This window comes from Rhea americana, unplaced genomic scaffold, assembly GCF_003343005.1.
Source record: "Rhea americana isolate MKP2758 unplaced genomic scaffold, rheAme1 scaffold_4, whole genome shotgun sequence".
Lineage (NCBI taxonomy): Eukaryota > Metazoa > Chordata > Aves > Rheiformes > Rheidae > Rhea > Rhea americana.
In genome coordinates, this window is record NW_028186534.1 from 8,552,683 (window position 1) to 8,566,393 (window position 13,711).

The following is a 13,711-nucleotide window of genomic DNA, read 5'->3' on the forward strand; positions in this document are numbered from 1 at the left end:
TTTTTAATAAGATCAGTAATCTGATCCACTCACCCTTCCAGCAATATGGTTGCCAGCAGTGAAGCAAGAGAGAAGAAAGGAAATTATGCCCAGGACATGGGGAAGAAGGCAGAACTAACCCTTTCAGTAGCAGCATGGTCTTGTACTAGTTTGAGTCAGCTGTGAAACCACACCCTAAAGCTTACAGAAACTTAATGTCCTAACAAGAAACCAAAAATTAAGGGATCTGCTTTGGCCACCATTTTCCATGCTTAAGTAAAACTAAAGCAACTTTATTGAAAACAATGACATTGTACCTATTGAAAACCACTGGGAAAAGAGAATGTGGCTAATTTTTACTGCAAGGTTTTAAGATTTGATTGTTGACTGCTTTAATAGAAAAATCAGTGAAAAATAAAATATATTAAATGTAAATGTTAAAACATTAAGGAACTGTGGGGTATAAAATTCCACTACTTTAGCACAGAATTATATTTTAGTATTGTGAAATCTGTTAGAAACTCAAGTTTATAGAAAGGAGATTTAGCAAATGTTCCTTGCATTAAACTGTCATTGCCTTTCACATGCTCACCTCAGTCAGCTACAAACAGCCATAACAGGGAGAAACGGGTTCTGTTCATGCATTATTTGTCCATCCCGTTGAGAAGCATTTCACATGTCATTTCTGTTTTCTGTTCACTTGGAGCTGCTGTTTCTACTCCATCTAAAACAAGAACAATCTCACTTGCACAATGTTCATTATTCACAGTAGAGACATCTTGGAAGAATTCTGGATCAACTTTGAAAAAAAATATTGTGGCGATTAACCAGAAAAAGAAGTAAATACTTCAATAAATTTAACAAACACACAATTTCATTTAGTGGAGACAATACTTTCAATATATAATAACACATCTTTTATCTTAACTTTTTATTCAGAGAGATTAATAGATTTTATTTTGAATATTGTATTACAAGTTTTGTTAATGAACAGTACCCATGATATTCTTATCAGAGGAAAACTAAGCTTTGTTTAACTGCAAGTTTACTTCTCGTACACATACTTTTATCATTTTTAGTAACAGTAAGTCATGAACTGCACCAGTCACACAAGTTATTTTCTAACAAGAGCAAAATTACTGGGATTACGCGATCGYTTATAAAGACACATACAGTATCCTATAGGCATCTGCAAGTTGTGCAAGAAATGAAAAACAATGTAGACTCCCAAAAGTAAATTCTAGGGGAAAACTTCTGAAACCAGCACAGAGATTTCTAATACTTGTACAAATGAATCAATGGACTAAGTACTTGCACGAACAACACCTAAAAAGCCATCATCTCTGTTTAGAAAAGAAAGCTTCCAGCTGAAGGGATCTTCAGGACACCAAAAAGGTGTAATTTGCGTGTATTGAAACATTAATAAACAGCAAAATCTAACTGCTGCAAAAACATAAACATTGTAGCTGTGTACCTGTAGTGTAATGCACTGCAGCATTTCTTTCTAATCATACCATCATAGCCTTTCCAGTGAAAGCAGAAGTGTCAATGCTAATGTAAATTCATCTGCTGATATATATTCATTAGATTCAGAAAAATGTAAGTATTTCTTCCTTTCACAATGTCAAATTTTATCTCAGTGTCACTGGCCACATCTCAGTGTAGATATAATCTGATATACCAAAATGTAAGGTTTTAGGACACTTAGGCCTTTGGATATGTCTCCACTCTTGACTCTTTCTCCACAAAAATTGCCATAAAAATCATATCAAGGAGACTACTATAGCTTTTGAACCCTATCTGGGAGGCAGAGAAGCAAAAACTAAGAGGATGCTCTGGTCAGACAATTTTTTTTCCTTCCCTTAGGGGCCCTGAAGATAGCCTCACAAACATATGACCAACTGTCACCCTGCAACAGTGCAGAGATTCAGCATTAGACCAAACAGACAAGGGGAAGGCAGGATGCAATGCATGGGGATAAAAGGTGTCTGCCTTTGGCCTTTACTAACTGAATATTGTATAATGTGCTTTGGCTGATTCAATAGAAACATACTTAAATGAAACTAGGGACAGATACTGCCTCTGGTCAAATTTACACTTCAAGGTAGAACTATCAGAATATTACCACATACCTGACAACAATCTAAGGTTTCTTTAAGAGCATAAAAATTAACTTTACATCTTTTTAGGGTTGCAAAGAAGATAAAGCATAAATGATTTTATCAGCAATGCAGTGGTATAAACATTTAGGTTATTCCTGTGGAATTCTAAGAGGACATCAATTGACAAATTAGTCTACCCTTCCCAACTCTTCTGGTCTGCCAAAACCTGAATTTATTCACTTTCTGGGAATCTTTAAGCTAATAAGAAAAGATGGGGAAGCAAAGGGAAGAGGAAAAAAGATATTATTTACACTTTATTATATAAAGAAATTTACTGAATGAACACTAAGTGGTGAAGAGCTATCTATATTAATTAATTCTAAGTAACTAAAGGGACCGAGTGCACATTCTTGAATCAAGAGCCTTGTAAACTGGTCTGACCATGTCTGTGGCATGACAGAGGGATAAATCCAGCTATTTAAATCACTAGTATTTTTATTATTATTTGACCATTATCTGGTGAAAGCATGAGAGAAAAAAGAACAATTTTTGTTAAGCTGTGCTAGCGCTGTTGTGATTAACATCCAGTTTGAATTCTGAAACTGGAGAGTTTTCAACCTGGTCTGTATTTAAGGCAGTATCTATTACTAAAAAATGGGCTCTTAAGAAAACTCATTATGGTTCACTCCAAAGTGACAGAGGAAAAGTGAATTTTTAAAAAGGAAAAGAAAAATGCATTTGTAAGCTTTGAGGAAGAGGGAGTTTAGGAAGACATTTGCAGGAGCAGTGGAATAGAAGTCCCAGAATGGGCACGTGAGCAATGACCCAATCTCAGATGACTAGAATTTTGACACAATAAAGACTTTTCTGAAGCATTCTTCCATTATTTGCACTTAAATAGCTTCACTGTGAAACAGTAATTAAACAGCAGGGGAGATTCACTGCCTTAGCCTTTTATTCTTGATTCTAATTTACATGATTAAATTCTAACTTATTCGCTGATTACCTTCTTGCTTAACACGCTTTAGGTTCTCACGTTTTTTCTTTTTGCCCTTGCTTCTTTTTCTGGATGTAACAGCTTTTGCCCTCACCAATCCACAATTTTCAGCATGCTTATGCATATTACTCTGTTAGCATAATGAAGCATAAATATATGAATCAACTATTAATCTATGTAAGCACTTTAACACCAAAAAAAAAAAAACAAATATGGGTCTGATAGACAAATTCTGGAACACCAAGTGAAAGTCTGACTTAGTTAACAACTTCCTTAAACTCCTGGAGATCTGTCCAGAATACATATTAAAATTCTGCTTTAAAGAAACACTGGTACTTGATGAGTATAAAATAAAATGTGTTATCATCCAATTCACAGGTAAGCAATAGGATTTTACATGTAAAATGTAAAAAACGTTGCACTGGCTTTTGAAGTTAACAGTTTATAGTTAATCCAAAAGCAGTGATATTTTCTCACAGTACGTGATTTTGAAGCGAATAGTAATTCATACTTTTCTTCCTGAACTGGTCCTAGAACTCTTTCCCTTCAATTACCTTTCCAAGTGTTTATGCTAAAATTCATACCTCCGGACTGCCTTTGTGTTTGTTCTGAGTAGACCAGCGTACTAAACATTAATAACTCCAACACTGGATTGTATGAACTGGTACCACCCCTGGAAATACCAAATGACAGATACTTTCCACCAAAAGGGGAAAACTATTGTCTTTTATGAATTCACTAATGTAAGGCTTGGAAAAAAACAAACAAGCTGTTCTGGCTTAGCATTAAGGGGTTAACATTCTAGCTGGTACACTGCTTTTTACTCTCAGTCCTTTATGAAAATGCGATATGCAATGTTTAGCTAAAGATAACTCCACTGAGATTCCTTAAAAGGAAGTATCTTACCCAGCGTGAATAGCCTTTACCACATTTAGGGCATTTATAAACTGGAGGTTTAAAATTGGAATCATGGTGCTTCCTACAGTGAACAGTGAGAAGCTGCTTTCGTCGAAAGCTTTTGCTGCAGCACAAGCAAGTAAAGGGCTTCTCACCAGTATGGGTTCGTTTATGTACAACTAAGTGCCGTTCCTGAAACAAAAAAAGTAATTGTAACGTAACTATCCAACTTGGTGACAGGTTCAAAAAACACATACACAGAAGTACAAGGATGTTGCACAGGCACCTTAATTATCCTTCACTGTAAAAGAGATGCTAAAGAATATGTTAGGTTAATGCCTGCTGACTAGGAGTAGGTCAGAGTTTTTCCTCCTAACTTTATTAAGGTTAGCAAAGAAAATAATCAGGATTAAGGGCAAAAGGTAAGAGGCAATAATAAGACTAAATTTACAGTTTTCTGTTTTCTCCAGGTCATAATGAAACCATAAAGTGAGGAGTGTCTGGAATAAAATGAAATTGTCTTCTATAAAAGTGAGAGTAAGCACAGAATCATGAACTCCCTATTTTGAGTGCTTTGAGAGCTCTCAGCATCTCTTCTTCCACTTTCTTTTGGAAACTTCACTCCAGTTGAGCTGCTATGCCTCTGACCTTGCAGTAATCTTCTGTTGAAATCCAATCATTTCTCAAAATTTGGAAACAATGATATCCTATATATTTTATAGCACCTTTTTCTTTAATAAAAAAATTAGACTGCATCCTGTGACCCTGCTACACTTACAGTATAAATAATTTGCTCTCATCAAAACATCACCAAAAAAAGACTGCTCTTACTTTACACTCCTAAACAATTCACGCACAAAAGATTTATCAGATAGCCTTAGACTTTTTTTGCATTCCAATTTTAATGTTTTTTTCATCAACCATTTATCTTGCAAACAAATATAACTACAGGATTTTAGTAAGACTGCAATAACAAAAACTTTCATCTTCTTTAGGCAAATATATCCCCAAAGCTAAATCTACCTTACTAAAGCATCGATTGAATAAGCAATCATTTTTCAATTAAATACCTGCTTGCATGCATAGCTGCACTGCTCGCATTTGAATCTTTTTTCATTTCTGTGAGTCTTCTTGTGCTGAGTAAAAGCATAGCGTTCATGAAAAACAGCTTCACAGTAACTGCATTTAATTGCCACTGCCATGTAGGAATGCAGATTTCGCAAGTGGACACCTAAACAGTTAGTAAAAGCAATGAATTTTAATGGTAAGTTTTGGATTTTCACAGTTTTGGACAAGAGTTAGATTGTGCATAGCCCTGAGTATGCACATGTGCATAAGTGGTAGAGTAAAATACAGAAAAGAACCTTCTGTGTTCCTTATTATAGGGGCAAAAAAAAGGACACATACCACTGAACTCATAACCTCAGAAAGAATGGGATTTGGCTCTCTCAAGTCCCAGATAGCTAGTTTTTCAATGCAATTTGACTAACTAAAGATGCAGCAAGACACTGTGACTTCCCAGAGAAATTAAGCAGTTTGTAAGCTTAAGCTTCATCGATTTCCATGGAAATCAAATCCTTTCGAAAATTACAGAAAGTGCCTGTTTTTATCTACATACACAAATAAACACCACCCAAAGTAGTATTTACAATAACAAAATGATAAATGCAAAAAACCTAGAGAAATGTTACATATAAAAAACAACTGCACTTTCAGTTTCAAGTAATAATACATTTCAATAGGAACTTTATTTGGAAATACAAATAGATGCTAAAGGTACCTAAAAGCTTTTTTTATTATTATTACTGCATCGCTTGTGATGTCTTGTGACTGTCACAGAACCTCAAAATCATCTTTGGTAGTGACCTAATAACATTTAGAATTCTAAGAGTTTTGAATGTTGGAAGCATAGAAAAATCATTGTTTGCAGAACTGATGAAGTCAAACTTAAAAATTAACTTGCATTTTATTAATTAATGTAATCCACACATTCTTTTAAATTATAAGGATGATATGCTTAGCAACCAAAAAATGCAGAACAATTTCAAACTAAGAGGTAAAAGTTGATTTTATGTATGCAAAAACATCTATAAACTAAAACATTCAATTTATTTTAGTTTCTCACATAGCTATATGGATATTTGCATATCAGCTAGAGCTGAGAAGGAAACAGAATGTGAGAACTGAAATGGCTTCATACAGATCTGCTCCATTTTCCACAGCTTTAACAATAAATTCGGTAATACATAAATGCAGACTTTTGTGAGGTACTTTCTTACTGGAAACAGGAGGAAAATGCCACAGGTATTGAGCAAAAGAAAGCTAAAGATGTAACACTTAACATTTTAAACATTAAAAAAAAAAAAAGGATCAACCACAAGATGTCACCACATCTCCTTGHAGGATGAAGTTACCTTTAAATCAATGAATACATTTTCTCTGGAGATATTCTGCAATGATGTAAAGTCAAATATAGCATATTTGGTATCTGTAAAAGCAGTAAAAATTAGATACACCTTTCACCCCTAACCATCTCTAATTTCATTTTCAATTTTTTCTTTAAACTCACCCAAATCACTTTTTCTTGCAATAAATGTACTACAGTGTGGACACTGGTATTTTGGCACATTTTCACCATGCTTTTGTAATATATGTATTTTCATGGTACCACTTTGAGTGAATCTGGCCTGGCAAACGTAACATTCATACGGTTTTTCACCTAAGAAAATCAAAAAATAATATATACTTAGAAGTGCTTCCCTCCATACAAATGCAAAGTTCCCACAACCAACACTGACATTCTAACAGCATCAGTCTCCAGGCTCACTAAAATCTTACTGTTAGCAGACAATGCACAAAAGGCTAAACAAGTTTACATAACTGATTATTATGCAAGATCTTGAGTCTCCAGTAGCTGTGACTCAAACTGACAAAGCATAAATCCATTAATATAATTCTAAATTATTATTCGTAATTTCTTTTAACAATCTTTTATTTTGTCTTGAATATTTCATATAAAATATTGACGATCAAATGTGAAAGAAGRGTTGAACAGCTATAAATATCATATGATAAAGAAGTGATGCAACACAAACCGCCGATAATGGAAGAAGGTAACTTTTCTTCTTACCTTTCTTTTCAAAAATGTCTCCCATGTTTTTACTCGAAAACATAAAAGGAAAAACTACCTATTGCATTTCAGAGTCTGAAATCGTGTCACTCTAAAGTAATTAGTAACCCTATGAATTTTAAAGACCTACAAGGGACATAGGATTGATTACATTAGGAAGTCCTACCTGAATGAGTTATCATGTGTCTTTTCAGTTTATACGTGTCTTTGCTAGCATAACTGCAAAGGTAACAGGCATAAGGACGCTCTCCTGTATGTGAGCGAATATGTCGCTTCAGTTTGCTTGCCTAGCATAAAAATAAGAAAATTTCTGCAGTAACATTTATATTACAAAAGTACAATCAAACTAAAGGTGTGCAATTTTACAAAATAATTCTATTGCAATTTCAAGTATTATATCAATCCCAGAACTAGTTTCCTATCCAATTTTCCTGCACAATCAGACTTTTGTGTTTTTAGTTAGGTAACATTTCTGACCTCTCCCCCCCTAGCTTCTTGCGTGCATCCCTAACACTGATGTTAAGAAAAGGAGAAATTTCATAATGAGAGCATAAAGGCCAGAATTTCTAAATCAGTGAAAGGGGATACTCACCACCTTCAAGCTACTTTGATAAGCCAAACTTAAAACTCTGAAAATAATCAGGAAAAATAAATGAAAGCCAAAACTCACTTATGAAAGTATCTATTCATCTTCAAGTCCCAATGAAGCAACCTCATTACAAAAGTTTAATTCATTTTACAGTGTTATATTGCTTTTGCGATATGTTCTGTACAAATATTGTACCTAAAATTAAGATTTCTTAATGTTGCATTTTTCCATTTACAAACACACTTCTTGAACTCACTGCTAGATCCATTCAAATTAGCAACACTATTCACTTGAATAAAATTAAGCATGCTTGGCAATCTTTGCTACATAGAAGTCAACCACATGCATATTATTAGGGGGCTCTTTAAGCTCTCCTTACTCAGGTAAAGCTTACAGCGGTATCAGTGAAAGTTCTGCAACAGCAATGAGTGCTGAATAAACCCTTACCTAAAAAAGGAAAGAATAGAGCACTTCAGCAGAAACTGAGAAGGTTTTTAAAGATAAAAGTTATTCAAAATCTGATTACTAATATGAGGTGCACAGAATAAAGTTCAGGCTGGTTTACAGCTTTAGAGCTGAATGCAGCATATAAAAACTTAGATATTGATTATCTACTGATACAACCATGACAGCAATATATTCAGTCATAGGTGGATGACTGAAAGCTTATTTTTCTCCCAGTGAACCCTTAGGCAGTTTCTAATGTTTGTATTTCCAGATTAAGAAAATTCCAATCCTGTAACAAAAACACTATCCATTACCTTCATTTTATTTTGCCAGTCAGTATATTCAATGAAATGCAAAAAGAACACCAAGTATTTTTTTTGTAGGATCAAGTTAACATGACTGCATTATCTAGCAGCAGTACATTAAAAAAGAAAAAAGTTCTTAGAAGGGAGTTAATTTTTAAAAGCTAAATAAATGCACAGGTACTAACTTCATGTAATTCATTTATAAGTATTACTATATGGACAAAGTAAGGGGCCAAGGAATTCAGACTACTTTTTCCTTTTCTGAGGGGAGATACGGAGAAAAAAATCTGCATAAAAAATGAAAGGCGTACTTTCACAAAGTTTAATTTATCTGGTATCACACAATAGTTCTGCAATAACATACTARAAGAAAGGAATTCAATACTTCAGTGTGGTCCAAAGGCCATTATCGGAACCTTGGCCTTCACCTTGAGGCTACTTCAGACATGGGCCACTGACTCCTGGGATCCCATAGAGCTCCCTGCTTTGCCTTTAATATTATGTAGTCCTCCTTCAAAGTATGAAGGTACTGCAGCAACCATAAACTTGGCCATTCCTCCCAGCTCAGCAAAAACACATACTTCTGCATCACCATGGTGACTTTCTCCAATACAACTCAAGCAAGCTAAATATTAATATCATAGATTGACAACGGCCATTACCTCTGTAATTTACTGGGCTGATCTCAGATATAAAATTGACAACCATCAGTGATAATGAAGGCAGCATGATACATGCATAGGTAGGTCCCAATTTAGCAAAAAGTTCAAGGTTAATAATCTAGCAAAAACATTATGACCTCACAGTGTATTGAAATCTTAGTATCTGAAAGTCTACAAGTCCYCCCCAAAAATTCAGTAATGCTGCACTTACTTCTACACTAGAATATTTACATATTGAACACTTGAAAGGTTTTTCTAAAGTATGCTTGTAACGTCTATGTCGTGCAAGCTCACCACTGGTCACAAATGCCATATCACAATCACTGCATTTATATGGTCTGGTCCCTGTAAAAATATACCAAATATTAGATTTTTATTTAAAAACAGTATTTTTTCTGCCTTAAATAAGCATGTTTTTTTTATATATAACAATTTTTGAGGTTCTAAATTTTTATAGACAATAAATATACACCTTAGGTTTATTATAAACACAAGGTTTATCAGTTTGCTTCATTTAGTTAAATAGCAAAAAAGGAAAAAAAAGCAGAGATAGAACATAATACGTATGTAGGAATCAAAACCAACTGAAATCTATATTCAGTTGAAAAATTTTGTATAATGACACCTAACAAGATACTACCTACATACATACATACATACATAGAGAGTTAATAACTGTAGACCACGTTTTCAGTGTGGTCTCCTAGTGAAATCAGTGAAATTTCTGAGCACAGAATGACGACTGAATATGGCCCATAAGACAAAGTCATCTGTCCATTAAATTTTGCAGACAATATGTAAAAATAAAGTGTTCTTATACATTAATTACCTGTATGTGCATTCACATGGTTACGCAGGAGAGTAGCTGTACGAAAAGCCTTAAGGCAGAGGTGACACACATGAGGTTTTTCATCAGAATGTGTTTTCACGTGGCGGTTAAGACTTGATATTCTGAGTGAGGTGAACGCACACAAATCACAGTTGAAAACTGCTGTGAGAAGAGAGAAACATTTAGATCATATGAGCCACAGAAAAATGAATTTACTTTTTCAAAAATAGTACCAATTTCAATATAGTTCCCTAGTCTGGGTAAAACTACAATACCTTTAATAGAAGGACTTTGAAATGCATTATAAAAAAAGTCAAGTTGTCAGACAGGAATTATTATACCTATTTAAGACTGAAGTGATTCATCCAAAAATAGTGCAATGAGTTAGTGACACAGCTTAGAACCTAATCGCCAGAAACCTAACTCCTAGTCTAACTCTCACCTCCAAGATAAAACTTCCTCTCTTGATGGTATGAATACTTGGCTCATCAGGACCTGTGCAATATACTTCTTGATGTCAACTGTGTAATTAGTAATAATTAACCTTATCCAAAGATTATATTTAAGATATAATCAGCTTTCCTGTAGGCCTGAATCCATAAAATATAAGTAGAACTTAATACAATACATAGAGTTTCTTTAAAATTATTAGTTGAATTTGAGGAAAGATTAATTCCTTGAAGAAGGAAGAAAGGCTCCTTTTTGGATTACATAACATTTCCAAACTCGTACCACAGCAATATGAATTTCGTTAGACACTAACAAGTTAAGAGGAAATACGATAGTCTTCCAGTTTTGAAGAAGATTCAGAACTGCCAAATGGCAAATACTGTCATATTTGAAGAGCCTTTCCAGAACAGCTATCTCAGCTCCCAAGTGCACTCTCTGTAGTGATTTTCATGCTGAGACCAAAACGTATTTTATATAATGCTTCATATCACACAGAGATGTGCAGCTAACACTTCACTTCAATAACAACAAACCAAACCACTTTATTGTTATTTATTCATTATGGATTCACACCCGTACAATAGTTAAGCTTTGTTAAAGCAGCTCAAATATGTTTCCTAGTGACTAAAACAAGGGATATTAACAATTAGTACAAAATCCGTATTTTAACCAATCTTGCCCAACGTACCTTCACATCCAGATACTACGACCTATGCATTCGTAGACTCGTTCAAGTCTACTTATGTCATCTAAATTTTATAGTACATCCAGCTTCCTGAGAAACAGTCACACCTCTACTCCCTTCTAGGTCAAACCCTAACTTCTGCAACACACTCTGTTTCTTAAATTTTAAATCACCTATATTCTGTTACTTTTGTTTAGATTCTGGTAGATACCTTTATGACAGGCTTCGGTATTTACCTACCATTGTTTCTCAGTCTGCAGCTTGGAACCATTCTAAGTTCATCCACAACCCCCAGAACATGCAAATTTTGAAATGGAATGAAGGGACTAAGAAATACTAAATACTTTATTAGGTTTATTCAAAGGCATTCATACATAGTATTGACACTGAAAGCTCCCTGAAGGTTTCAAGTATTGTATACTGTTCAAAAGACCACTGATTTCTAAATGCTATCCAAAATCTCCTGAACACTACACAGATCACACCAAATTGAATGGTATCTTCCTCACTTAGATCTGAAGGGTATTATTCCTTCTTCCAAATTTCCATAAAAAATGAGATTTAATCTAATCTAAACCTAACAGTAAACACTGTGAAAGTTTCCTGTAACATTTCAACTTCACTTTTAAATCTAATCTAAAATATGTTAACTAAAAATGAATTACAAATATTATGTAGTAAACTTTTTACCTTTTTTCTGACATGAAGCATGAGATTTTAGAGACTTGGGATTTTTGGTAACAGTTTGTTCTGATGGAGTTGCATATTCCTGTTTATGTTTATTGCATGAAACCAACAAATCAGCACTGACTTTACAGTCCAGGCTCTTTGCTTCCCCAACATTGAAAAGTTCCTTTTCTCCTCTCCCTTCAGATGGAGTTAGTGGCAGGACCTTATTTTCAAGTGCAATGACATCTTTATCTCTCTCAAGCTTTTTAGGAAAGAAAAAAGAAAAAAGTTTAGAACTCCAAATCAAAAGTAGTGACTAGTGACAAAGCATCCAAGCTACCAACAAGAGGCAAGCAACTAACTCACTTTGATTTTCAGCCTAAATGTGATGGACAGCACTGCAACAAAAGTTCGCATTTAATGTGCAGCAGCCTAAATGGAAGATGAGCAATTTTTAAAATTGAGCCCTAAGTCTTCAAAATTTTATACCAAATTTCAGAGCATCTTTTTGAGACCACAGCACTCCGAACACAGAAACTTCCTTCCTAAAATATCTTTAAAAATTTTAAAATTTAATGCCAGTACATTTATTTTTTAAAAGGAAAGGCCAAAGTTTGGTTTAAGTTTTCTTAAACCAAACTAATAAAGGGTTTGGGCAGCCAGCTTGTAATATGTGTTGTTCTTGGTCTCATGGCAATTAATAAGGTCCTGGTACTTTTTTACATCAGGTAAGTTTAAATATTACCATATCCCTGAAAATACAGAGTGGCATATGAGTTTTGAAAGGAAAATACGCTTTTTTCTTTAAAATAAAACCAACAGGTAGCATAGTATTAATACCAACATTTGCATGTCCCTTCCCTACAATGCATTTTAAATGAAACCATGCTACACATCCAGCTTTAACAACAACCACTGCTGTATTGTACTCATGTAGGAGAAGGAAAAAAGTCCAATGCTACTTAACAGATCTATGCTGTCAAACACAAATAGCACAGAAACTGGTAAGTAATGAATTGAATTAAAAACTTGTCATAATAGAGTTAATACTCTAGGAAGGCTAAATTCTTGGGTTGCTGTCTTGAATACRGGATAAAAATTCTAAGAAGTTGTACAAAGAACTTGGTATTTAAGTCCAATTAACTTGAATGCTTAGGCAACACAATATTAAAATCAGAGCCGTATCAGTACGATACGCTAAGAGCTGAYGTTACCGGTCTTCATCAAACGCAGAATTTATACCTCAATCAGTAGCATGTCTACCGGGCTCCCCATTGACTTGTTTTCTAAACTCTTTGCTTGCGTTCTGTCTTGCAAAATATTAATCTGCATCAGTTCGAAGTCATACAACGCGCAGACGCCTTCGTGGACGCCCAGGGCCATGCCTGCAGGCACGTCCTGGAGATCGCCTGACCCCTGCCGCACCACCACGAGCGGCTGCAGCAGGCCGGCCCCGTCCCGCGCCCCATCCTGCTCCTGCGCGCCGAGCTGGTGCTCTCCCTGGAAGTCGTCCTCCTCCGCCTTCAGATGCACTGTCTGCAGTGTCAGCAACTGCTTCTCACCCTCGTCGGGAGGCAGGGACCACTCCAGGAGGTCATCTCCTCCTCCCAGCGCCGGGGCTCCAGCGCCCTGCGCGCAGGCACCGCTCTTCTCCCTCTCGTGGGCCGCCTCGTCCTCGCCGTCCTCTCCTCCCGACCTGCCCCAGGTTTTTTCCGCACCTTTGATTTTGGTGAAAGGCTCCGCCAGGCCGGAGGCCGCGTCCATCGCTGAGCCAACCTGTCAACAGGCGAGGGGGAAAACTAGGGAAAATCAGCGGCCTTTGGGCCAAGAGCCGCAGCCTCGCCCCCCGCCTGCCCCACGGGCGCGGCCTGCCCGCTGCAGGCCTGCGGCCGCGGCCCTGCCCAGCCCCGCCGCCGCCCCGGGCCCTCTCCCCGCCCCAGCCGCCCCGCTCCCGCCGCCCGGCCCGCACC

At 36.1% G+C, this 13,711-nt stretch overlaps 1 protein-coding gene across 1 annotated transcript; it reads right to left on the bottom strand.

The window, feature by feature from the left end:
• Window positions 1-600: 600 nt before the first annotated feature.
• CTCFL (CCCTC-binding factor like) lies at window positions 601-13,511 on the bottom strand. Its single transcript, XM_085313889.1, has 10 exons — window positions 12,984-13,511; window positions 11,763-12,003; window positions 9,938-10,099; window positions 9,320-9,453; window positions 7,272-7,392; window positions 6,545-6,694; window positions 5,046-5,206; window positions 3,985-4,167; window positions 3,088-3,208; window positions 601-778 (listed from the first exon to the last, which is right to left on the bottom strand). The coding sequence occupies exons 1-10, from the start codon at window positions 13,503-13,505 to the stop codon at window positions 624-626; spliced, it is 1,950 nt and encodes a 649-aa protein (XP_085170015.1). The 5' UTR covers window positions 13,506-13,511; the 3' UTR covers window positions 601-623.
• Between the last annotated feature and the right edge of the window lie 200 nt (window positions 13,512-13,711).

Bases quoted from the DNA above. Each gene is read 5' to 3' on its own strand.
- CTCFL (XM_085313889.1), bottom strand. From the start codon at position 13,505: ATGGACGCGGCCTCCGGCCTGGCGGAGCCTTTCACCAAAATCAAAGGT. The intron at 10,100-11,762 runs GTAAAAAGTTTA...CTCTTCTCACAG, and splicing joins TGCTTCATGTCAGAAAAAAG to CAGTTTTCAACTGTGATTTG. The intron at 6,695-7,271 runs GTAGGACTTCCT...TGATTTTCTTAG, and splicing joins ACACATGATAACTCATTCAG to GTGAAAAACCGTATGAATGT.